The sequence below is a fragment of the Platalea leucorodia genome (assembly GCF_965183815.1).
Source record: "Platalea leucorodia genome assembly, contig: HAP1_HAP1_SCAFFOLD_434, whole genome shotgun sequence".
In the NCBI taxonomy this organism is placed as follows: Eukaryota; Metazoa; Chordata; class Aves; order Pelecaniformes; family Threskiornithidae; genus Platalea; species Platalea leucorodia.
In genome coordinates, this window is record NW_028121153.1 from 21,201 (window position 1) to 47,469 (window position 26,269).

At 65.0% G+C, this 26,269-nt stretch overlaps 1 protein-coding gene across 1 annotated transcript in view; it reads left to right on the forward strand.

The window, feature by feature from the left end:
- SYNGAP1 (synaptic Ras GTPase activating protein 1) overlaps positions 1–21,961 on the forward strand; it is a gene marked incomplete at both ends in the record, with an annotated part of 29,328 nt that extends 7,367 nt beyond the window's left edge. The window contains 14 exon segments of the mRNA XM_082339085.1: positions 2,789–2,886; positions 5,433–5,557; positions 9,687–9,840; positions 9,917–10,015; positions 11,200–11,754; positions 13,537–13,681; positions 14,574–14,718; positions 14,803–15,039; positions 16,287–16,488; positions 17,389–17,564; positions 18,521–18,562; positions 19,320–20,151; positions 20,652–20,825; positions 21,746–21,961. Coding sequence (XP_082195211.1) covers positions 2,789–2,886; positions 5,433–5,557; positions 9,687–9,840; positions 9,917–10,015; positions 11,200–11,754; positions 13,537–13,681; positions 14,574–14,718; positions 14,803–15,039; positions 16,287–16,488; positions 17,389–17,564; positions 18,521–18,562; positions 19,320–20,151; positions 20,652–20,825; positions 21,746–21,961 — 3,200 coding nt within the window.
- Positions 21,962–26,269: the final 4,308 nt, after the last annotated feature.

A 26,269-nucleotide genomic window follows, 5' to 3' on the forward strand; every position in this document is an offset into this window, starting at 1 on the left:
TGCAAGGCCTGGGGTGAGCGTGCACGGCGTGGAGAGTATGGCTCAGGGGTGAGAGTGAGCGTGCACGGCTCCCGGGGCGAGCGTGCATGGCCTGGGGCGAGTGTGCAAAGCTCCAGGGGTGAGTGTGAGCGTGCATGGCCCGGGGTGAGCGTGCACGGCTCCTGGGGCGAGTGTGCACGGCCTGAGGCGAGCGTGCAAAGCTCCAGGGGTGCGTGTGAGCGTGCACGGCTCCGGGGGTGAGCGTGCGTGGCCTGGGGTGAGCGTGCAAAGCTCCGGGGGTGAGCGTGAGCGTGCAACGGGCTGGGGGGAGCGTGCATGGCCCAGGGTGAGCGTGCAAAGCTCCGGGGGTGAGCGTGAGCGTGCACAGCCAAGGGTGAGCGTGCAAAGCCCAGGGTGAGCGTGCAAAGCTCCGGGGGTGCGTGTGAGCGTGCACGGCCAAGGGTGAGCGTGCAAAGCCCAGGGTGAGCGTGCAAGACCTGGGGTGAGCATGCAAAGCCCGGGGTGAGCGTGCGTGGCCTAGGGTGAGCGTGCAAGGCCTGGGATGAGCGTGCACGGCCTAGGGTGAGCGTGCAAAGCCCAGAGTGAGCGTGCGAAGCCCGAGGTGAGCGTGCAAGGCCCGGGGTGAGCGTGCAGGGCCTAGGGTGAGCGTGCAAAGCCCAGGGTGAGCGTGCACGGCCCGGGGTGAGTGTGCAAAGCCCAGGGTGAGCGTGCAAGGCCCGTGCTGAGCGTGCAAGGCCCGGGGCGAGCGTGCAAGGCCTGCGCCGAGCGCCCCTGCCCCCCCCCCCCGCCGCCGCCCCCCCATCGCCGCCGCTCGCGCGCGTGCAACCCCCCCCCCCCCCCGAGCCCCGCGTCGCACGCGCGCGTGCGAGGGGCGCGGGGATGCGGCCGGGGGCCGGGTCCCCCCCGGGCGCCCCTGGGCCTTGCGGGGGGCCCCCGGGGCGGCTCTAGGGCCGGGTGGGCGCCATGTGGGGCCCCCCCCAAGCGGGGACCCCCTGGGCGCTGCGGGGGTCCCTGGGGCCCCCCCCCCGGCCCCCGCCTCAGCCTGGAGGGCGGCAGCAGGACCGTGGCCGGTAGGAACCGGGGGGGGGGGGGTTTGGGGGGGCTGGGGGGGGACCCCGAGATTTGGGGGGGGGGGGGGTGTGGAGTTAAGGGGGTTGGGGGGGGCAGAGGTTTGGGGGGGGGCGGAATAGGGGGGGACCCCAAGATCAGGGGCAGGGGTTGGGGGGCAGATGGGGGGGGGCAGAGTTAAGGGGGTTCAGGGGGGGCAGAATTGGGGGGGCAGAATTTGGGGGGACCCCAGTATTGGGGGGCAGAGTTAAGGGGATTTGGGGGGGGGCAGAATTAGGGGGGCCCCAAGATTGGGGGGGGGCAGAGTTAAGGGGGTTCGGGGGGGCAGAACTGGGGGGACCCTAAGGTTGGGGGGGGGCAGAGTGAAGGGGGTTCGGGGGGGGCAGAATTGGGGGGGGGGCAGAATTTGGGGGGGACCCCAGTATTGGGGGGCAGAGTTAAGGGGTTTGGGGGGGCAGAACTGGGGGGGACCCCAGGGCCAGGGGCAGAGTGAAGGGGATTTTGGGGGGGCCAAAGTTTGGGGGGGGGCAGAATTAGGGGGACCCCAGTATTGGGGGGCAGAGTTAAGGGGATTTGGGGGGGGCAGAATTAGGGGGGCCCCAAGATTGGGGGGGGCAGAGTTAAGGGGGTTCGGGGGGGCAGAATTGGGGGGGGCAGAATTTGGGGGGACCCCAGTATTGGGGGGCAGAGTTAAGGGGTTTGGGGGGGGCAGAACTGGGGGGGACCCCAGGGCCAGGGGCAGAGTTAAGGGGATTTTGGGGGGGGGCAAAGTTTGGGGGGGGGCAGAATTAGGGGGACCCCAAGACTGGAGACAGAGTTGGGGGGGGGCAGAATTGGGGGGGAGGGAAATTTGGGGGGACCCCAAGATTGGGGGGCAGAGTTTAAGGGGATTTGGGGGGGTCAGAATTGGAGGGAACCCAAAATTGGGGGGGGGCAGAGTTAAGGGGACCCCCAAGGTCAAGGGCAGAGTTAAGGGGGGTTTTGGGGGGGGGGCAGAATTGGGGGAGGGGCAGAGTTTGGGGGACCCCAGGAGCACGGGGGCATCCCTGGGTTTTGGGGGGGGGGGGGGGGGGTGGTGACGTCGGTGATGGGGGAGGGGCAGATAGGGGGAGGGGGGCGAGGGACCCCGGGGGCTGCTGGAAGTGGGGGGGGGGGGAGGGAGGGAGGCCCCCAAATTCTCCCCCAATGCCTGGCCCCCCCCAAATCCCCCCCTGGATGCCTGGGCCCCCCAAAATGCCTGGGCCCCCCTAAATCCCCCCCCCCCCCAATGCCTGGGTCCCCCCCAAATCCCCCCCGGGCACATGGGTGCCCCCCAAATTCCCGCCCCCCCCCAGGACTCCTGGCCCCCCCAAAATCCCCCCCTCAAACACCTGGGCCCCCCCAAATCCCCCCCCCAGGACTCCTGGGTCTCCCCATAGGAGGCCTGGCCCCCCCCAAATGCTTGGGACCCCCCCCAAATCCCCCCCGGGCACCTGGGTCCCCCCCAAATCCCCCCCCTGGTCTCCTGGCCCCCCCCCCAATGCCAGGGTCCCCCCCAAATCCCCCCCCCCCAATACCTGGGTCCCCCAAATCCCCCCAGACACCTGGGTCCCCCCCCCCCCCCCCAGGCGGATGGGGGTGGGGGAAGGGATGTGGGGGGGGATCCCCCCCCCCCGTGTCCCCCCTCTTTGTCCCCGCTGTCCCCTCACCCTCCTGTCCCCCCCCCCCCCCCCCCCCCCAGATTACCACGGCGGCCGCTCCCGCAGGAAGAGCGTTCCCGGGGGGAAGCAGTACAGCATCAACATGGACGCCCCGCCCGCCCCCCCCTTCCGGCCCTCGGTGAGCACACGCCTGTCGCCACGGTTACCCCGGCCCGCACACGCCTGTCGTCATGGTTACCCCCATCCCGCACACGCCTGTCGCCACGGTTACCCTGGCCTGCACACGCCTGTCGTCATGGTTACCCAGCCTGCACACGCGCTGTTGTCATGGTTACCCTGGCCCGCACACGCCTGTCGCCATGGTTACCCCAGCCCGCACACGCCTGTTGTCATGGTTACACCATCCCGCACACGCCTGTCGTCATGGTTACCCCAGCCTACACACGCCTGTTGTCATGGTTACACCATCCCGCACACGCCTGTTGTCATGGTTACCCTCATCCCGCACACGCCTGTCGTCATGGTCACCCTGTCCCGCACATGCCTGTCGTCATGGTTACCCCAGCCTGCACACGCCTGTCGCCACGGTTACCCCAGCCCACACACGCCTGTTGTCATGGTTACCCTCATCCCGCACACGCCTGTCGTCATGGTCACCCTGTCCCGCACACGCCTGTCGCCATGGTTACCCCAGCCCGCACACGCCTGTTGTCATGGTTACACCATCCCGCACATGCCTGTCGTCATGGTTACCCCAGCCTACACACGCCTGTGTCATGGTTACACCATCCCGCACACGCCTGTTGTCATGGTTACCCTCATCCCGCACACGCCTGTCGTCATGGTCACCCTGTCCCGCACACGCCTGTCGCCATGGTTACCCCAGCCCGCACACGCCTGTTGTCATGGTTACCCCATCCTGCACACGCCTGTTGTCATGGTTACCCTGGCCCGCACACGCCTGTCGTCATGGTTATCCTCATCCCGCACACACCTGTCGCCATGGTTACCCCGTCCCGCACACGCCTGTCGTCATGGTTACCCTCATCCCGTACACGCCTGTTGTCATGGTTACCCTCATCCCGCACATGCCTGTTGTCATGGTTACCCCATCCCGCACACGCCTGTCGTCATGGTTACACCATTCCGCACACGCCTGTTGTCATGGTTACCCCGGCCCGCACACGCCTGTCGCCATGGTTACCCCATCCCGCACATGCCAGTCGTCATGGTTACCCCGGTTCTGCACACGTATGTTGTCATGGTTACGCTGTCCCGCGCACGCGTGTTGCCGTGGTTACCCTCCTTCTGCACATGTATGTTGCCATGGTTACTGCACCCTGCACACGTATGTTGTCATGGTTACGCCATCCCGCACACGCGTGTTGTCGTGGTTACCCTGGTCCTGCACACGTATGTTGCCATGGTTACCGTATCCTGCACACGGGTTGCCATGGTTACCCCATCCCGCACACGCGTGTTGTCATGGTCACCCTGGCCCGGCACACGTACGTTGCCATGGTTACCCCATCCCGCACACGCCTGTTGTCATGGTTACCCCACCCTCCACACGCCTGTCGCCACGGTTACCCTGCTCCCGCACACGTGCGTTGCCATGGTTACCCCGCTCCCACGTCTCCGTGGTTACCGCCGTCCCGCACACGCGTGTCCCCCGGTTACCCCGGTCCTGCACATGGACGTTGCCGTGGTTACCGCGCTCCTGCGCCCACGTCGCCATGGTTACCTTCATCCCGCACACATGGTCACCCTCATCCCGTGTTGCCGCGGTTACCGTGGTCCTGCCCGTGCCTGTTGCCATGGTTACCCCGCTCCTGCCCACCCGGTGACCCTGCTCCCGTGTCACTGCCCCCCCCCCGCCTGTTGCCATGGTTACCCAGGTCCCTCATCCCCATGGTTACCCCCGCTCCTCCACATTCCTGTTGCCGTGGTAACCCCGGTCCTACGCTCCCTGTCACCATGGTAACCCCAGTGCTATGGTACCCATCGCCATGGTAACCCCGTCCTATGCCCCCATCACCATGGTAACCCCGGTCCTGTGCTCCCTGTCACCATGGTAACCCTGGTCCTATGCCCCCCATCCCCATGGTAACCCTGGTCCTATGCCCCCCATCACCATGGTAACCCCAGTCCTGTGTTCCCTGTCACCATGGTAACCCCAGTCCTACACCCCCATCACCATGTCAACCCCGGTCCTACGCCCCCCATCACCATGGTAACCCCAGTCCTATGGTACCCATCCCCATGGTAACCCCGGTCCTACACCCCCGTCACCATGGTAACCCTGGTCCTATGCCCCCCATCACCATGGTAACCCCAGTCCTATGGTACCCATCCCCATGGTAACCCCGGTCCTACGCCCCCCATCCCCATGGTAACCCTGGTCCTACACCCCCATCACCATGGTAACCCCAGTCCTATGGTACCCATCGCCATGGTAACCCCGTCCTATGCCCCCATCCCCATGGTAACCCCAGTCCTATGGTACCCATCCCCATGGTAACCCCGGTCCTGTGCCCCCATCACCACGGCAACCCCGGTCCTACAGTACCCATCACCACGGCAACCCGGGCCCTACGCCCCCCCCATCACCGCGCTTCCCCCCTCCGGCCCCATCACCGCCGCGGTCCCCCCACCCCCCACCCCTCCCCCCACCCCCCTCCCCCCCCCCCCCGGCGCCCCGCCCCCCCTCAGCCGCCTGTACCCCAGCAAGGCTTCCTGAGCCGCCGCCTGAAGAGCTCCATCAAGCGAACCAAGAGTCAACCCAAGCTCGACCGCACCAGCAGCTTCCGGCAGATCCTGCCCCGCTTCCGCAGCGCCGACCACGACAGGTGGGGACACCGCGGGGACACCGCGGGGACACCCTGGGGACACCCCGGGGACACCGCGGGGACACCGCGGGGACGGTGTAGGGGCCAGCCGTGGAGGCGGGGGGATGCTCCGGGTGTTGCGGTGGTGGGGGGGGACGGTGGGGACGGTTGTGGCTGGGTGGCCCCAGGGTGGGCGTGGGGACAGTCGTGGTCTCGGTGTCCCCAAGGTGGGGATGGGGACAGTTCTGTTGCTCAGATGTCACCAGGGGGGACATGGGGACAGTCCTGGTCTCGGTGTCACCAAGGTGGACGTGGGGACAGTCCCGGTCTCTGGGTGTCCCCAGGGTGGACATGGGGACAGTCCTGGTCTCGGTGTCACCAAGGTGGCTGTGGGGACAATCCTGGTCTCTTGGTGTCCCCAGGGTGGACATGGGGACAGTCCTGGTCTCAGTGTCACCAAGGTGGCTGTGGGGACAATCCTGGTCTCTTGGTGTCCCCAGGGTGGACATGGGGACAGTTCTGGTCTCGGTGTCACCAAGGTGGCCGTGGGGACAATCCTGGTCTCTCGGTGTCACCAAGGTGGACATGGGGACAGTCCTGCCACCCAGGTGGCATCAGGTCAGGTTTGGGGACAGTCCCAGTCTCTCGGTGTCCCCAAGGTGGACATGGGGACAATCCTGTTGCTCAGATGTCCCCAGGGTGGATGTGGGGACAGTCCTGGTCTCGGTGTCACCAAGGTGGGGATGGGGACAGTCCTGTTGCTCAGGTGTCACCAAGGTGGACGTGGGGACAGTCCTGGTCTCTGGGTGTCACCAAGGTGGGGATGGGGACAGTCCTGCCACCCAGGTGGCACCAGGTCGGGTTTGGGGACAGCCCTGCTCTCTGGGGGTCCCCAGGCTGGGCACAGGGACGTCCCCGTCCCCTGAATGTCCCCAGGCTCGGGGGGGGGGTGACCGGTCCGAGTGTCCTCCAGCCAGGCACAGGGACAAGCCCTGGTGTGGGGCAGCTCCCCAGTGTCCCCAGTGTCCCCAGTGTCCCCATACGGGGCAGGTCCCCAATGTCCCCAATGTCCCCCATATCCCCAGTGTCCCCACATGGGACAGGTCCCCAATGTCCCCAATGTCCCGATATAAGACAGGTCCCCAGTATCCCCATACGGGGCAGGACCCCAGTGTCCCCAGTGTCCCCAGTGTCCCCATATGGGCGGGTCCCCAGTGTACCCAGTGTCCCCATATGGGGCAGGTCCCCTGTGTCCCCAATGTCCCCATATGGGGCAGGTCCCCAATGTCCCCAGTGTCCCCAATGTCCCCATATGGGCAGGTCCCCAGTGTCCCCAGTGTCCCCAATGTCCCCATACGGGGCAGGTCCCCCGTGTCCCCAGTGTCCCCAAAGTCCCCATATGGGCAGGTCCCCAGTGTCCCCCGTGTCCCCAGTGTCCCCAGTGTCCCCATATGGGCAGGTCCCCAGTGTCCCCAGTGTCCCCAGTGTCCCCATATGGGGCAGCCCCCCCCCCCGCAAGGCGGGTCCCTGCTGTGTCCCCCCCCCCGCCCCGCCTTGGGGACACGTTGGGGACCGGGTGGCCGCGCAGGTGGCAGGCGGCGGTGACGCCGTTTATGGCCGGAGCCGGGCGCAGGATCCGGCCTGGCACCCGGCCCGGTGTCACCGTCACCGTCACTGTCACCGTCACCGGAGCCACGGATGGGGTACGGTCCCTTGTCCCCGGGGAAGGGGGGGGGTGTCCCATGTCCTTGGTGTCCCCTTTGGGGTGTCCCTTGTCCCCAAGGAGATTGTCCCCAGGGGCTGGGGGTCTCCTGTCCCCGCGTCTCCTGGGGATGTCCCCAAGGAGGTCCGATGTCCCCAAGGGGGGGGTCCCTTGGGGTGTCCCCTGTCCCCAAGGAGCGTCCCTGGGGTGTCCCCTGTCCCCAGGAGTGTCCCTGGGGTGTCCCTTGTCCCCAAGGAGCGTCCCTTGTCCCCAACAAGTCCCTTGAGAGGGGGGGACGTCCCTTGGGATGTCCCCTGGGGTGTCCCCTGTCCCCAGGAGCATCCCTGGGGTGTCCCTTGTCCCCAAGGAGCGTCCCTTGTCCCCAACAAGTCCCTTGAGAGGGGGGGTCGTCCCTTGGGATGTCCCCTGGGGTGTCCCCTGTCCCCAGGAGCATCCATGGGGTGTCCCTTGTCCCCAAGGAGCGTCCCTTGTCCCCAACAGGTCCCTTGAGAGGGGGGGACGTCCCTTGGGATGTCCCCTGGGGTGTCCCCTGTCCCCAAAGAGCGTTCCTGGGGTGTCCCTTGTCCCCAAGAGGATGCCCTGGGGGGGTTCCCTTGTCCCTTGGGATGTCCCCTGGGATGTCCCTTGTCCCCAGGGGGATGCCCTGGGGGGGGTCCCTTGGGATGTCCCCCCTGGGGGGGGTGGGGGGATGTCCCTTGTCCCCAGGGGCAGGGGGGTACCCACCGGCCGGGGTATTTTTAGCCGCGCTGGGGGACGGGGACGCGGGGACGGTGACGGCAGCGGTGGCCGCGGGGACGGGGACGCGACGAGGCCGCTGCTTACGCAGCCCCGGGGATAAATATAGCGCCCGGGGGCGGCTTGCCTGCGCCCCCGCTTCGGGGGGGCTGGGGGCCGGGGGACCCCAGTTTGGGGGACCCCAGACATCTGGGTCCCCCTGGTTTGGGGGTCTGGCACCAGGGTCCCCTGGTTTGGGGGGGTCTGACACCTGGGTCCCCCAGTTTGGGGGGGCTGGATGCCTGGGTCCCCTGGTTTGGGGGACTGGATGCCTGGGTCCCCAAGTTTTGGGGGGGCTGGACATCAGGGTCCCCTGTTTTGGGGGGCTCTGACACCAGGGTCCCCTGGTTTGGGGGGTCCAGATGCCTGGGTCCCCCAGTTTTGGGGGGACTGGATGCTTGGGTCCCCCTGGTTTGGGGGGGCTGGATGCCTGTGTCCCCTGTTTTGGGGGGCTCAGACACCCGGATCCCCCAGTTTGGGGGGACTGGATGCCTGCGACCCCCTGGTTTGGGGTGGCTCTGACACCTGGGTCCCCCAGTTTTGGGGGGGCTGGCACCAGGGTCCCCTGGTTTGGGGGGGTCTGACACCTGGGTCCCCCTGTTTTGGGGGGCTGGATGCCTGGGTCCCCTGGTTTGGGGGGCTGGATGCCTGGGTCCCCCAGTTTTGGGGGGGCTGGACATCAGGGTCCCCTGTTTTGGGGGGCTCTGACACCAGGGTCCCCTGGTTTGGGGGGTCCAGATGCCTGGGTCCCCCAGTTTTGGGGGGACTGGATGCCTGGGACCCCCTGGTTTGGGGGGGTCTGACACCCGGGTCCCCCAGTTTGGGGGGACTGGATGCCTGGGTCCCCAGTTTTGGGGACCCCAGATGCCTGCGTCGCCTCTGGTTTGGGGGGGATCTGAAGCCTGGGTCCCCCCTGTTTTGGGGACCCTGGACACCTGGGTCCTCCCTGTTTTGGGGGGCTGGAAGCTGGGGTCCCCCCTGTTTTGTGGGGCCTGGATGCCTGGGTCCCCCTGGTTTGGGGGGGTCTGACAGCTGGGTCCCCTGTTTTGGGGGGGCTGGACACCAGGGTCCCCAGTTTTGGGGACCCCAGATGCCTGCGTCCCCTCTGGTTTGGGGGGGATCTGAAGCCTGGGTCCCCCCTGTTTGGGGGGGGCTGGATGCCTGGGTCCCCCAGTTTGGGGGGGTCTGACACCAGGGTCCTCTCTTTTGGGGGGCTGGAAGCCGGGGTCCCCCCTTTTTTGGGGGGGGCTGGACGCCTGGGTCCCCCAGTTTGGGGGGGTCTGACACCAGGGTCCCCTGCTTTGGGGACGCCTGCGTCCCCTCTGGCTTTGGGGTGGGGGGGGTCCCCCTGTTTTGTGAGGGTGGGGGGTTGCGGGGGGGTCAGCTCCCGGGTGCCCCCTCCATGTCCCCCCCCCCCCCCCCCCGCCCTGACTCTGTCTCTCTCTGTCCGTCCCGACGCCGCGGACGCGTCCCCAGGTCCCGCGCGGATGCCCCAGGTACCCCCTCCCCCACCCCCCCCCACCCCCCCTCCCAACCCCCCCCACACGCCACCGTCACCCCCCGCTCGCATGCCACCAACCCCCCACCCCCCACCCCGGGCACCTCCCCCCACCCTGTCACCCCCCCCCGAGCGTCCCCCCCACGTCCCCGCAGGGCCCGGCTGATGCAGAGCTTCAAGGAGTCGCATTCCCATGAGTCCCTGCTGAGCCCCAGCAGCGCGGCCGAGGCGTTGGAGCTCAACCTGGACGAAGACTCCATCATCAAGGCGGTCCACAGCAGCATCCTGGGCCAGGAATTCTGCTTCGAGGTACGGTCCCCATCTTCTCCGTCTCCCTTGCCGGCCGTCACCGTGGCGACCGGTCACCGTCGGTTGTCACCCGTAGGTGACCACGGCCTCGGGGACCAAGTGCTTCGCCTGTCGCTCGGCCGCCGAGAGGGACAAATGGATCGAGAACTTGCAGAGGGCGGTGAAGCCCAACAAGGTGAGGAGGTGGTCGTCGGGGGGGAGGAGGTGGTCAACTGGTGGGGATGGGGAGGGTCAACTGGTGGGGATGGGGATGGGGATGGTCAACTGGTGGGGATGGGGACGGTCAACTGGTGGGGATGGGGACAGTCAACTGGTGGGGATGGGGATGGTCAACTGGTGGGGATGGGGATGGGGATGGTCAACTGGTGGGGATGGGGATGGTCAACTGGTCAAGACGGTCAACTGGTGGGGATGGGGACAGTCAACTGGTGGGGATGGTCAACTGGTGGGGATGGGGATGGTCAACTGGTCAAGATGGTCAACTGGTGGAGATGGGGATGGGGATGGTCAACTGGTGGGGATGGGGATGCGGATGGTCAACTGGTGGGGATGGGGACAGTCAACTGGTGGGGATGGTCAACTGGTGGGGATGGGGACAGTCAACTGGTCAAGATGGTCAACTGGTGGAGATGGGGATGGGGATGGTCAACTGGTGGGGATGGGGATGGTCAACTGGTCAAGACGGTCAACTGGTGGGGATGGGGACAGTCAACTGGTGGGGATGGTCAACTGGTGGGGATGGGGATGGTCAACTGGTGGGGATGGGGACAGTCAACTGGTGGGGATGGGGATGGTCAACTGGTCAAGATGGTCAACTGGTGGGGATGGGGATGGTCAACTGGTGGGGATGGGGACAGTCAACTGGTGGGGATGGGGATGGTCAACTGGTCAAGATGGTCAACTGGTGGGGATGGGGATGGTCAACTGGTCAAGACGGTCAACTGGTGGGGATGGGGACAGTCAACTGGTGGGGATGGTCAACTGGTGGGGATGGGGATGGTCAACTGGTGCGGATGGGGACGGTCAACTGGTGGGGATGGGGACGGTCAACTGGTGGGGATGGGGACGGTCAACTGGTCAAGATGGGGATAGTCAACTGGTAGAGATGGGGATGGTCAACTGGTGGGGATGGGGATGGTCAACTGGTGGAGATGGGGATGGGGATGGTCAACTGGTGGGGATGGAGATGGTCAACTGGTGCGGGTGTCCCCCGGGGTCACCCTGGCCCCTGGGGTCACACTTCCCTGGGGTCGCTGCTCCTGGTGGCCACTCAGCTGGGCTCGTCCCCGGGGTCACTGTCCCCATCCCCCCCGCGCCCCACGTCCCCTGCTGACCTCCCACCCTCCCACCCCTCCTCAGGACAACAGCCGGCGGGTGGACAACGTCCTGAAGCTCTGGGTGATCGAGGCGCGAGACCTTCCCCCCAAGAAACGCTACTACTGCGAGCTCTGCCTGGACGACATGCTCTACGCCCGCACCACCAGCAAGGCGCGCACCGACAACGTCTTCTGGGGAGAACATTTTGAGTTTAACAACCTGCCGGCCGTCCGCACCATCCGCTTACACCTCTACAAGGACACCGATAAGAAACGCAAGAAGGATAAGAGTAATTACGTGGGGATGGTGAGCATCCCCATCGCCAGCGTCACCGGTCGGCATTTCGCCGAGCAGTGGTACCCGCTCAGCCAACCCAGCGGCAGCAAGAGCAAGGCGGGTTGTCCGGCTTTACGCGTCAAAAGTCGCTTCCAGACCATGAGCATCCTTCCCATGGAGCTCTACAAGGAGTTCGCCGAGTACGTCACCAACAATTACCGGATGCTCTGCGCCGTCTTGGAACCCGTGCTCAGCGTTAAGAGCAAGGAGGAGGTGGCCTGCGCGTTGGTGCACATCTTGCAGAGCACCGGCAAGGCGAAGGTGGGGGGTTGGGGGGGTGGGGAAAGGGGGGGAGGGGTGCGGAGGGGGGGGGAGGAGGATGGATGGGGGATGGATGGATGGAGGATGGAGGATGGATGATGGATGATGGATGATGGATGATGGATGATGGATGATGGATGGAAGGAGGATGGAGGATGGATGGAGGATGGATGATGGATGGAAGGAGGAGGGATGGATGGATGGAAGATGGATGGATGGATGGAAGGAGGAGGGATGGATGGATGGAAGATGGACAGATGGATGGAGGATGGATGATGGATGGATGATGGATGGATGGAAGGAGGATGGATGATGGATGGATGATGAATGATGGATGGATGGATGGAAGGAGGAGGGATGGATGGATGGAAGATGGACGGATGGATGGAAAATGGATGGATGGAAGATGAATGGATGGAAGGAGGATGGATGGAGGATGGATGGATGGAAGGAGGATGGAGGATGGATGGAGGATGGATGGAGGATGGATGGATGGAAGGAGGATGGAGGATGGATGGAGGATGGATGGAGGATGGATGGAGGATGGATGGAGGATGGATGATGGATGGAAGGAGGAGGGATGGATGGATGGAAGATGGATGGATGGATGGAGGATGGATGATGAATGGATGATGGATGGATGGAAGGAGGATGGATGATGGATGGATGATGGACGGATGGATGGAAGGAGGATGGATGGATGGATGATGGACGGATGGATGATGGATGGATGATGGACAGATGCAGAACGGATGGAGGATGGATGAATGGAAGATGGATGGATGGAAGGAGGATGGATGGATGGATGGAAGGATGATGAACAGATGGATGGAAAATGGATGGATGGATGATGGACGGATGGATGATGGACGGATGGATGGATGGATGATGGATGGATGGATGGAAAATGGATGGATGGAAGGAGAATGGAGGATGGATGGAGGATGGAAGGAGGACGGAGGATGGACAGATAGAAGATGGATGGATGGATGATGGACAGATGCAGGACGGATGGAGGATGGATGAATGGAAGATGGATGGATGGATGGAAGGATGATGGAAGGATGGATGGAGAATGGATGGATGGAGGAAGGAAGGATGGGTGGACAGATGGATGGATGGAAGATGGACGGGTGGATGGAAAATGGATGGATGGAAGGAGGACGGAGGATGGATGGAGAGAAGATGGATGGATGGATGGATGATGGACAGATGCAGGATGGATGGATGGAGGATGGATGATGGATGGAAGATGGAGGGACGGATGGAAGATGGATGGATGGATGGATAGAAGAAGGCAGGATGGGTGGATGGATGGATGGACAGATAGACGATGGATGGATGGATGGAAGATGGATGGATGGAGGACAGAAGGGTGGATGGATGGATGGATGGATGGATGGCTGGATAGAAGATGGATGATGGACAGATGCAGGATGGATGGATGGAAGGCTGGAGGAAGGCTGAACGAAGGAGGATGGACAGACAGATGGGAGACAGGTAGAAGACAGAGGGAGGATGGACGGAGGATTGGCTGGATGGAGGACAGCCATGGAGGATGGATGGAGGAAGGGAAGGAGGATGGATGGAGCAGGACGGACGGACGGATGGGGGATGGATGAAGGATGTATGGATGGAGGATGGAAGAGGGATGGGTGGAGGACAGATGGATGGATGGATGGAGGGACAGAAGATGGAGGCCGGCCACAAGGATGCACGGAGGGTGGGCTGGGCCAGCCTGGCCGCAGGCAGGCATTGGGCTGCCCTGACGGCCGTGGGCAGGACTTCCTGTCGGACATGGCCATGACGGAGGTGGATCGCTTCATGGACCGGGAGCACCTGATCTTCCGGGAAAACACCCTCGCCACGAAAGCCATAGAGGAGTACCTGAAACTCATCGGCCAGAAATACCTCAAGGATGCCATCGGTGAGCTCCACCGGCGCTGGGGGGTCACCGTCGTGGCCAAGGGGTCCTCATCATCACCAGGGCCCCCCTGGCACGGCTGTGGGAGAGTGGGAGGTCCCCACACACGGTCATGTCCCCATTGGTATGGCCGTGGGAGGGTTGGGTGGTGCCTTCTCATGGCCACGTCCCCATCAGGGTACATTTGGGTGGTCCCCAGTCCCTGCTCATAGCCAGGTCCTCATGGGCACGGCCGTGGGAGGGTTGGGTGGTCCCTTCTCATGGCCACGTCCCCATCAGGGTACATTTGGGTGGCCTCCAGTCCCTGCTCATAGCCAGGTCCTCAAGGGCACGGCCATGGGAGGGTTGGGTGGTCCCTTCTCATGGCCACGTCCCCACCAGGGTACATTTGGGTGGTCCCCAGTCCCTGCTCATAGCCAGGTCTTCATGGGCACGGCCATGGGAGGGTTGGGTGGTCCCCACACGTGGCCATGGGCCGGTTGGGTGGTCCCTCCTTACGATCACGTCCCCGTTGGCATGGCCAGAGGATGGCTGGGTGGTCCCTTCTCATGGCCATGTCCCCATGGAGGTGGTCTGGCTATGGGACACTTGGGTGGTCCCCAGCCCCTCATTGGCATGGCCGTGGGAGGGTTGGGTGGTCCCTTCTCATGGCCATGTCCCCATGGAGGTGGCCTGGCCGTGGGACAGTGGGGTGGTCCCTTCTCATGGCCATGTCCCCATGGAGGTGGCCTGGCCGTGGGACAGTGGGGTGGTCCCTTCTCATGGCCATGTCCCCATGGAGGTGGCCTGGCCGTGGGACAGTGGGGTGGTCCCTTCTCATGGCCATGTCCCCATGGAGGTGGCCTGGCCGTGGAACAGTGGGGTGGTCCCCTCTGACGTCCCCGTCCCCACGCAGGCGAGTTCATCCGGGCGCTGTACGAATCGGAGGAGAACTGCGAGGTCGACCCCATGAAGTGCTCGGCCTCCACCTTGGCTGACCACCAGGCCAACCTCCGCATGTGCTGCGAGCTCGCCCTCTGCAAGGTGGTCAACTCGCATTGGTGAGTCCTCGGGGCTGGGGACATCCCCCGATGTCCCCACCGTGGGTCCCTGACCGTGTCGTCGTGTCCCCCTTTCCACCTCAGCGTGTTCCCCCGGGAGCTGAAGGAGGTCTTCGCCTCGTGGCGGCTGCGATGCGCCGAGCGGGGCCGCGAGGACATCGCCGACCGGTTGATCAGCGCCTCGCTCTTCCTGCGGTTCCTCTGCCCCGCCGTGATGTCCCCCAGCCTCTTCGGCCTCATGCAGGAGTACCCCGACGAGCAGACCGCCCGCACCCTCACCCTCATCGCCAAGGTCATCCAGAACCTGGCCAACTTCACCAAGTGAGCGGCCGGCGTGGAGAAGGGAGGGGCGGCGGTGGGCGACGGCGGTTGGATGGCGGGGGCCGCAGGTGGGCGGGGAGGAGGACGGAGGGATGGCGGAGGGAAGGTGGATCTGTGGGTCTGTGGGTGGATGGAGCTTGGATGGATGGGTGAGTCGATGGATGGACAGAAGATGGAAGGACGGACAGAAGACGGCTGGGTGAGTTGATGGGCAGAAGATGGAGAGATGGCCAGAAGGTGGATGGATGAGTTGATGGATGATGGGTGGAAGAGGGATGAATGAGTGGACATGGATGAGTCGGAAGGAAGATGGACAGATGGAGATAAGATGGATGGGTGAGTTCATAGGTGATGGGTAGAAGGTGGACGGATGAGGGACAGAAGATGGATGGATGTGTCGATGGCTGGACAGAGACAGAAAACGGATGGATGAGCCGGCAGATAGGTGGAAGATGGGCAGAAGATGGATGGATGAGTGGATGGGTGGGCAGAAGATGGATGGATGAGTGGATGGATGGGCAGAAGATGGAGGGATGAGTGGATGGATGGGCAGAAGATGGATGGATGGGCAGAAGATGGAGGGATGAGTGGATGGGTGGGCAGAAGATGGATGGATGAGTGGATGGGTGGGCAGAAGATGGATGGATGAGTGGATGGATGGGCAGAAGATGGATGGATGGGCAGAAGATGGATGGATGAGTGGATGGGTGGGCAGAAGATGGATGGATGAGTGGATGGGTGGGCAGAAGATGGATGGATGGGCAGAAGATGGAGGGATGAGTGGAAGGATGGGCAGAAGACAGAAGATGGATGGATGAGTTGGTGGATAGATGAGTATAGAAGATGAACAGATGAAGAGAAGATGGCTGAACTGATGGACGATGGGTGGAAGATGAGTTGATGGGTGGGTGGAGGGAAGATGGATGAACAGAAGGTGGCTAGATGGGTGGAAGGACGAGTTGGATGGACAGAAGATGGACGGATGAGTTGGTGGATGGATGAGTTGGGCAGGAGGATGGATGGATGGATGGATGGATGGAAGGAAGATGGATGGATGAGTTGGTGGCTAGATGGATGGATGGAGAACAAACGGATGGCAGAGCTGGATGAAGGCCAGACGTGACTTTACGAAGGGACACCTGGAAGCTTGAGGGACAGAAGGTCCAAAGGGTGGCAGACGAGGCCCGGGGGGGACAACAGCCAGTCGGGGGGGGGCAGTGGGGACCCCGCTGAGCGCCCGCCCGCAGGTTTGGCAGCAAGGAGGAGTACATGGCCTTCATGAACGAGTTCCTGGAGCTGGAGTGGACCAGCATGCAGCAGTTCCTCTACGAGATCTCCAACCTGGACACCCTGACCAACAGCACCAGCTTCGAGGGCTACATTGACCTGGGCCGCGAGCTCTCCACCCTGCACGCCCTCCTCTGGGAGGTCATGTCCCAGCTCAGCAAGGTACCCCGGTCACCCGGGACCCCCGTGGTGGCGGGGAGGTCACCGGGACACCTGGGTCCTCTCCTGGGTGGTGATCAGAGGCCTGGATTCTCCCCGGGGGAGGTTTTGGCTTCCTGGACATCTGGGTGCTCCTGGAGGGGCATTTTGGGACCCCATCTACCCCTCCCCCCCAGGGGGAGGTCTTTGGGGTCCCATGCACCCAAGTCCCATCACAGGAGGTCATTGGGGCGCCATCCATCTGTGGCCGCCCTAGGGGTGGTCATTGGGGTCCCAGCCCCTTGTAGCCCACCACGGGAGGTCATCAGGGTCCCATTCACCCACGTCCCACCACGGGAGGTCATCAGGGTCCCATTCACCCACGTCCCACCACGGGAGGTCATCGGGGTCCCATTCACCCACGTCCCACCACGGGAGGTCATCGGGGTCCCACCCACCCACGTCCCACCACAGGAGGTTATTGGGATCCCAGCCCATCGTGTCCCACCATGGGAGGTCATTCAGGTCCCCTCCACCCATGTCCCACCCCAGAAGATCATTGGGGTCCCCTCCACCCATGTCCCACCACAGGCAGATTGGGGTCCCAGCCCCCTGTGTCCCACCACAGGTGATCATTGGGGTCCCAGCCACCTGTGTCCCACCACGGGAGGTCATTGGGGTCCCATTCACCCACGTCCCACCACGGGTGATCATTGGGGTCCCATTCACCCACGTCCCACCACGGGAGGTCATTGGGGTCCCCTCCACCCACGTCCCACCACGGGTGATCATTGGGGTCCCATTCACCCACATCCCACCACAGGAGGTCATTGGGGTCCCACCCACCCCATCGCCCCTCCAGGGGAGGTTACTGGGGTGCCGGGGGGGGGTGGTGGGGACACGTGGCTGACCTGCCCCTCCCAGGAGGCCCTGCTGAAGCTGGGCCCACTGCCCCGGCTGCTGACGGACATCAGCGTGGCCCTGCGCAACCCCCACCTGCAGCGGCAGCCGAGCCAGGGGGAGCGGCTGCCCCCCAAGGGGCTGGTGCTGCGGGGGCCCTCGGCCGACCTCCAGCCCTACCTCGTCCGCGACCTCAACAGGTAGGGACCCCCGAGAACCCCCGCTGCGTCCCCCCACATCCTCGTGGTGCCCTCACGTCCCCGTGGTACCTCCATCCCTGGTGGTACCTCCATCCCTGGTGGTACCTCCACATCCCCATGGTTCCTCCGCATCCCCATGGTACCTCCATCCCTGGTGGTGCTTCCATCCCTGGTGGTACCTCCACATCCCTGTGGTACCTCCACATCCCCGTGGTACCTCCATCCCTGGTGGTACCTCCATCCCTGGTGGTACCTCCACATCCCCATGGTTCCTCCGCATCCCCGTGGTGCCTCCATCCCTGGTAGTACCTCCACATCCCTGTGGTACCTCCATCCCTGGTGGTACCTCCATCCCTGGTGGTACCTCCACATCCCCGTGGTACCTCCGTCCCTGGTGGTACCGCCACATCCCCACGGTACCTCCATCCCCGGTGGTACCCCCACATCCCCATGGTTCCTCCCCATCCCCGTGGTATCTCCATCCCCGTGGTACCTCCGTCCCTGGTGGTACCTTTACATCCCCATGGTTCCTCCACATCCCTATGGTATCTCCATCCCCGTGGTACCTCCATCCCCGGTGGTACCTCCACATCCCTGGTGGTACCTCCATCCCCGGTGGTACCCCCACATCCCCGTGGTACCTCCATCCCCGGTGGTACCTCCACATCCCTGGTGGTACCTCCATCCCCAGTGGTACCCCCGCATCCCCATGGTATCTCCATCCCCATGGTACCTCCACATCCTCATGGTACCGCCATCCCCATGGTACCTCCATCCCCGGTGGTACCACCACATCCCCGTGGTATCCCTACATCCCGCCCCCGTGTCTCCCCCCGCTGCGTCCACCCATGTCACCGTGGTGTCCCCCCCCATGTCACCCCGGTGGCCCTCAGTCTCACCTGGGGTGGCCCCCACCGCCGCGGATGCCCGTGGTCACCCGCTCTCTGCTCCCGCAGCTCCGTTGACCTCCAGTCCTACATGGTGCGGGGCCTCAACAGGTGGGTGAAGGGGTGGGGACAGGGAATGATGGGATGGAGATGGGAATGGGGGTGGGAAGGGGTTGGGAATGGGGATGGGGATGGGGATGGAGATGGAGATGGGGATGGGATGGGGATGGGATGGGGATGGGATGGGGATGGGGATGGGACTGGAATGGGGATGGAGACTGGGATGGGGTGGGATGGGGACGGAGACTGGGATGGGATGGGATGAGGTGGGATGGAATGAGGATGAAGATGGGGATGGGGATGGGATGGGAGGGGATGGGATGGGATGGGGATGAAGATGGGGATGGGATGGGGATGGAGACTGGGATGGGATGAGATGGGATGGGATGGGATGGAATGAGGATGAAGATGGGGATGGGATGGGGACGGAGACTGGGATGGGATGGGGTGGGATGGGGATGGGGATGAGGATGGAGATGGGGATGGGAGTGGGATAGGGATGGAACTGGGATGGGGACGGAGATCGGGGTGGGATGGAATGGGGATGAGGATGGAGATGGGGATGGGACTGGGATGGGCACAGGGACTGGGATGGGGACAGAGACTGGGATGGGATGGGGTGGGATGGGGATGGAGATGAGGATAAGGATGGGGATGGGGATGGAGATTGGGATGGGATGGGGGCAGAGATGGGGATGGAGACTGGGATGGGAACGGGATGAAGCTGGGGCTGAGCCCAACGTGGGGCCCCCTCTCCGGCACCACCCTGCCGGAGAACCCCACCCCCCCTGACCCCCACCCCCCGTAGCTCCATGGAGGTGCCCCGCCTGCCCTCCCCGCCGCAGGAGAAGGGGCCGCAGGAGGTGCTGGTGCTGAGCCGTCCCCCCCTGGCCCGCTCCTCCCCTGCCTACTGCACCAGCAGCTCCGACCTGACGGAGCCCGAAGGGGGCCGGGGGGCTCTGGGGGTGGGCAAGAGCGTCTCCATGCTGGACCTTCAAGATGGCCGCGTTGACAGCGTCCCTAGTTTGCCCGCCGAGCTGCTCGCCGCCGGCGGTCCGGCTCCGGGAGGGGCTGGAGGGGGGCTGCGTCCCGGCCGCCTCTCGCAGGGCAGCGCCTCCAGCCTGGCCCCCCCTCGCCTGGGGGTACCCGAGCCGGGGGGGCCGCAGTTGCGGGTCCCCCTCTCCTTCCAGAACCCCCTTTTTCATTTGGCGGCCGACGGACCCTTGCGGGGACCCGAGCCGGGGGGTGAGGGGCCCTTCGCCCCCCCCTTGCACGGGTACAGCAAGAGCGAGGAGCTGGCGGCCCCCCCTCCCAAGCACATCACCCACAGCCACAGCTACAGCGACGAGTTCGCCCGGCCCGGGGGGGACTTCGGTCGGCGGCAGCTCTCCCTGCAGGACACCCTGGCCCCCCCCCAAATCACCATCGGGGCCCCCCCGCCTCCCACCCCTCGGGGGGCTCGGGCGGGGAAAGGTGGGGGGCCGGGGCCGGCGGCCTTGGGGGTGCCCCCCAAACCGCGACCGGCCAGCGGGAACCTGTTGGCGTCCCCCGAACCGTCTTACGGACCCCCCCGCTCCCGGCAGCCCTCCCTGGCCAAGGAGGCGTCGGTGGCCGGGATGAAGCCGCCGGTCACCAAGCAGGTGGGGGGACACGTGGGGGACGCGGGGATGGGGGACAGGGTGGGGATGGGGGACATGGTGGGGACATGGTGGGGATGGGGGACATGGTAGGGATGGGGGACATGGGGGCAATGGGGGACATGGTGGGGATGGGGGACATGGGGACAGGGTGGGGATGGGGGACATGGTGGGGACATGGGGGCAATGGGGGACATGGTGGGGATGGAGGACATGGGGACATAGTGAGGATGGGGGACATGGTAGGGATGAAGGACACGGGGACATGGTGGGGATGGGGGACATGGGGACATGGTGGGGATGGGAGACATGGTGGGGACATGGGGGCAATGGGGGACATGGAGGACATGAGGACATGGCAGGGACGGGTGGACGTGGTAAGGGAGTAGGTGGACGTGGGGGACGTGGGGACACAGCAGGGACAGGGAGGGCTGCTGCGGGGACAACCCGCGGGGACGAGAAGAACCAAGCTCCTCCCTGCGGCCCCCGCCGCGGCCCCCCAGGCCTCTCAGACGCCGTCGACGCTGAACCCGGTGATGCCGGCGGCGGAGCGCACGGTGGCCTGGGTGTCCAACATGCCGCACCTCTCGGCCGACATCGAGAGCTCCCACATCGAGCGCGAGGAGTACAAGCTGAAGGAGTACTCCAAGTCCATGGACGAGAGCCGGCTGGACCGGGTAGGGACCACCGACGGACCCGGGCGTCCAGGGTTGGGGGGACCAGGGGTCCCGGGGACCCAGGAGATGACCCTGATGACATAGGTCCTAGGGACCCAGACCCCAGGAGATGACCCTGATGGACCCAGGTGTCCAGACCCCAGGAGATGACCCTGATGGACCCAAGTCCTGTGGACCCAGGTGTCCAGAACCCAGGAGATGACCCTGATGGACCCAAGTCCTGTGGACCCAGGTGTCCAAGCTCCAGGAGATGGCCCTGATGGACCCAGGTGTCCAAGGCCCAGGAGATGGCCCTGATGGACCCAGGTCCTGTGGACCCAGGAGATGGCTCTGAGGGACCCACGTGTCCAAGGCCCAGGAGATGGCCCTGATGGACCCAGGTCCTGTGGACCCAGGTGTCCAGAACCCAGGAGATGGCCCTGATGGACCCAGGTGTCCAAGGCCCAGGAGGTGACCCTGATGGACCCAGGTCCTGTGGACCCAGGTGTCCAAGGCCCAGGAGATGGCCCTGATGGACCCAGGTCCTGTGGACCCAGGTGTCCAAGGCCCAGGAGATGGCCCTGATGGACCCAGGTGTCCAGGCATCACCATGATGGGGACCCAGGTGTTTGGGTGTCACCACAGGGGGGGGTTCCAGGTGTTTGGTCATCACCATGGTGGGACCTAGATGTTTGGTCATCACCATGGTGGGGACCCAGGTGTTTGGGTGTCACCACAGGGGGGGTTCCAGGTGTTTGGGTGACACCATGGTGGGAACCTAGATGTTTGGTCATGACCATGGTGGGAACCTAGATGTTGGGTCATCACCATGGTGGGGACCCAAGATTTTGGGCGTCCCCCGCCGTTGAGGGAACCCCGGCGCTGGGTCGTGGTGGGGATGGGGAGATGGTGCCGGCGCCCTGCAGTGTGGGCTGTGGCAGGTGAAGGAGTACGAGGAGGAGATCCACTCGCTGAAGGAGCGGCTGCACATGTCCAACCGCAAGCTGGAGGAGTACGAGCGGCGCCTGGTGTCGCAGGAGGAGCAGACGAGCCGCATCCTGCTGCAGTACCAGCACCGCCTGGAGCAGAGCGAGAAGCGCCTGCGGCAGCAGCAGGCGGAGAAGGACTCCCAGATCAAGAGCATCATCGGCAGGTGAGGGAGGGACCCGGCCCCGGGGACGGCGAGGGGACACCGGGGACGCTGGGGGGGTTGGGGGGCGGAGAGGGGGTGGGGGGGATGGGTGGGGGGCGTGGAGGGATGTGGGGGCACGGCGGGACGTGAGGGACATGGGGGCACAGAAGGAGATGGAGGGACACGGAGGGACGTGGGGACATGGAAGGACATGGGGATGCAGAAGGAGGTGAGGGACATGGGGACATGGGGACGCAGAGGGACATGGGGACGCAGAAGGAGGTGAGGGACATGGGGACATGGGGACGCAGAGGGACATGGGGACACAGAAGAAGGTGAGGGAAATGGGGACATGGGGACGCAGAAGACGAGGGACGTAGATGGACGTGGAGGACATGGGGATGCAGAAGGACATGGGGACACAGGGGGACATGGGGACGCAGAGGGACATGGGGACACAGAAGGAGGTGAGGGACATGGGGACATGGGGACGCAGAAGACGAGGGACGTAGATGGACGTGGAGGACATGGGGATGCAGAAGGACATGGGGACACAGGGGCACATGGGGACATAGATGGACATGGAGGACATGGGGATGCAGAAGGACATGGGGACGCAGGGGGACATGGGGACGCAGAGGGACATGGGGACACAGAAGGAGGTGAGGGACATGGGGACATAGGGACGCAGAAGACGAGGGACGTAGATGGACGTGGAGGACATGGGGATGCAGAAGGACATGGGGACACAGGGGGACATGGGGACACAGAAGGACATGGGGACATAGATGGACATGGAGGACATGGGGATGGAGAAGGACATGGGGACATAGAAGGACATGGAGGACATGGGGACATAGAGGGACATGGGGACATAGAAAGAGATGAGGAACACAGAGGGACATGGGGACGCAGAGGGACATGAGGACGTAGAAGGAGATGAGGGACATAGAAGGACATGGAGAACATGGGGACAGAAGGACATGGGGACATAGAAGGACACGGGGGACATGGGGACACAGAAGGACATGGGGACACAGAAGGACATGGGGACATAGATGGACATGGAGGACATGGGGATGGAGAAGGACATGGGGACATAGAAGGACATGGAGGACATGGGGACATTGAGGGACATGGGGACATAGAAGGACATGGAGGACATGGGGACACAGAGGGACATGGGGACAGAGAGGGACATGGGGACATAGAAGGAGTTGGAGGCAACAGAGGGACATGGAGGACATGAGGACACAAGGTGACATGGGGACACAGAAGGACATGGGGACATAGTGGGACATGGAGGACATGGGGACACAGAAGGACATGGGGGACATGGGGACAGAGGGACACGAGGACAGAGAGGGACACGCGGGATACCTGGGCATAGCAGGACACGGGGTGTCCCCTCGTGTCCCCGGGGAGGGTGGCAGTGTCACCCCAGTGCCACGTCCCCGTGCGTCCCCAGGGTGTCCCCGGGGGGTGGCAGTGTCACCCTGGGGTGTCCCCACATGTCCTTGGAGTGAGTGGCAGTCTGTCCCCGGGGGGGTGTCCCCATGACCTGGGGTGTCCCTAGGGTGTCCCCAGGGGTGTCCCCATGACCTGGGGTGTCCCTGAGTTGTCCTTGGGGTGTCCCCATGTCCCCAGGGTGTCCCCATGACCCGGGGTGTCCCCAGGGGTGTCCCCATGCCCCAAGGGTGTCCCCAGGGGTGTCCCTGTGACCTGGGGTGTCCCTGGGGTGTCCCCAGGGGTGTCCCCAAGGTGTCCCCAGGGTGTCCCCAGGGTGTCCTAGGGGTGTCCCCATGCTCCAAGGTGTCCCCAAGGTGTCCCCAAGGATGTCCCCATGCCCCAAGGTGTCCCCAGGGTATCCCCAGGGTGTCCCTGGCGTGTCCCCAGGGGTGTCCCCATGCCCCAAGGTGTCCCCAGGGGTGTCCCCAGGGTGTCCACAGGGGTGTCCCCAGGGGTGTCCCCATGCCCCAAGGTGTCCCCAGGGTGTCCCCGGGGCTGTCCCCAGGGGTGTCCCTGGGGGTGTCCCCAAGGTGTCCCCAGGGTGTCCCCGGGGGTGTCCCCATGCCCCAAGGTGTCCCTAGGGTGTCCCTAGGGTGTCCCCGGGGGTGTCCCCATGCCCCAGGGTCTCCCCAGGTGTCCCCATGACCTGGGATGTCCCTGGGGTGTCCCCAGGGGTGTCCCCATGCCCCAAGGTGTCCCTGGGGTGTCCCCAGGGTGTCCCCAGGGGTGTCCCCATTCCCCAGGGTGTCCCCAGGGGTGTCCCCATGCCCCAAGGTGTCCCTGGGGTGTCCCCAGGGTGTCCCCAGGGGTGTCCCCATGCCCCAAGGTGTCCCTGGGGTGTCCCCAGGGGTGTCCCCAAGGTGTCCCCAGGGGTGTCCCCATTCCCCAGGGTGTCCCCAGGGGTGTCCCCATGCCCCAAGGTGTCCCTGGGGTGTCCCCAGGGTGTCCCCAGGGGTGTCCCCATGCCCCAAGGTGTCCCTGGGGTGTCCCCAGGGGTGTCCCCAAGGTGTCCCCAGGGGTGTCCCCATGCCACCCGTCGACCCCTGCCCCTGGGAGGGGAATCCCCCGGGGGAGGAGGGGAGGGGTGGGGAGGGCGTCCCCAGGGGTGGCAGCGGGACCCCGGGGGGTGTCCCCGTGTCCCCGGGGTGCCCCCCCCGGGGGTGGCAGCGTGACCCCGGTGAAGCCTGGCCCCGCAGGCTGATGCTGGTGGAGCAGGAGCTGCGCAGGGATCACTTGGGCGCCCACGACCCCCCCGAGGGCCGGCGGCGGCTGCTCGACGCTCAGGTGGAAATTACAATGTCATTGCTCTGCTCCGTGTGACATCGGCCATCCCACGCCGCGCTGGGGGCGGGGCCCGGGGGGGCACCCATGGGGGGGGGCGGGCACCCATGGGGGGGGGGTATGGGCACCCCAAGGGGGGCTATGGGCCTCCATGGGGGGGGTATGGGCACCCATGGGGGGGGTATGGGCCTCCATGGGGGGAGTATGGGCACCCATGGGGGGGGTATGGGCATCCATGGGGGGGTATGGGCATCCATGGAGGGGGTATGGGCATCCATGGGGGGGCTATGGGCCTCCATGGGGGAGGTATGGGCACCCATGGGGGGGTATGGGCATCCATGGGGGGGCTATGGGCATCCATGGGGGGGGTATGGGCATCCATGGGGGGGGTATGGGCACCCAAGGGGGGGGTATGGGCATCCATGGGGGGGGTATGGGCATCCATGGGGGGGCTATGGGCCTCCATGGGGGGGGGTATGGGCACCCAAGGGGGGGGTATGGGCATCCATGGGGGGGGTATGGGCATCCATGGGGGGGCTATGGGCCTCCATGGGGGGAGTATGGGCATCCATGGGGGGGGTATGGGCATCCATGGGGGGGGTATGGCACCCAAGGGGGGGGTATGGGCACCCATGGGGGGGTCATTGGGCACCCCAAGGGGGCTATGGGCACCCATGGGTGGGGTATGGGCCTCCATGGGGGGGGTATGGGCCTCCATGGGGGGGGGTATGGGCACCCATGGGGGGGCTATGGGCATCCATTGGGGGGGGTATGGGCCTCCATGGGGGGGTATGGGCACCCAAGGGGGGGGTATGGGCACCCATGGGGGGGTATGGGCACCCCAAGGGGGGGCTATGGGCACCCATGGGTGGGGTATGGGCACCCATAGGGGGGGTATGGGCATCCATGGGGGGGCTATGGGCACCCCAAGCAGGGCTATGGGCCTCCATGGGGGGGGGTATGGGCCTCCATGGGGGGGGTATGGGCACCCAAGGGGGGGGTATGGGCACCCATGGGGGGGGGTATGGGCACCCCAAGGGGGGCTATGGGCACCCATGGGGGGGGTATGGGCACCCATGGGTGGGGTATGGGCACCCATGGGGGGGTATGGGCACCCATGGGGGGGTATGGGCATCCATGGGGGGGTATGGGCCTCCATGGGGGGGGTATGGGCATCCATGGGGGGGCTATGGGCATCCATGGGGGGGGTATGGGCACCCATGGGGGCGGTTATGGGCATCCATGGGGGCGGGTATGGGCACCCATGGGGGGGGTATGGGCACCCATGGGGGGGTATTGGGGGGTCTATGGGCACCCATGAGGGGTATTGCAGCCCTGGGGGGGTGCGGGCCCCCATGGGTGGGGTATTGGGGGGCCTATAGGCGGTACTGGGGGGCACTGGGGGGCTATGGGCACCCCCTGGGGGGGGCTGGTGACCCATGGGGGGCTATGGTCACCTCTGGGGGGTGTAGGGGGACAGGGCCATCCCCTGGGGGGGGACATGGTGGCCCCTGGGGGGGGGCACAAGGGGACAGAGCCACCC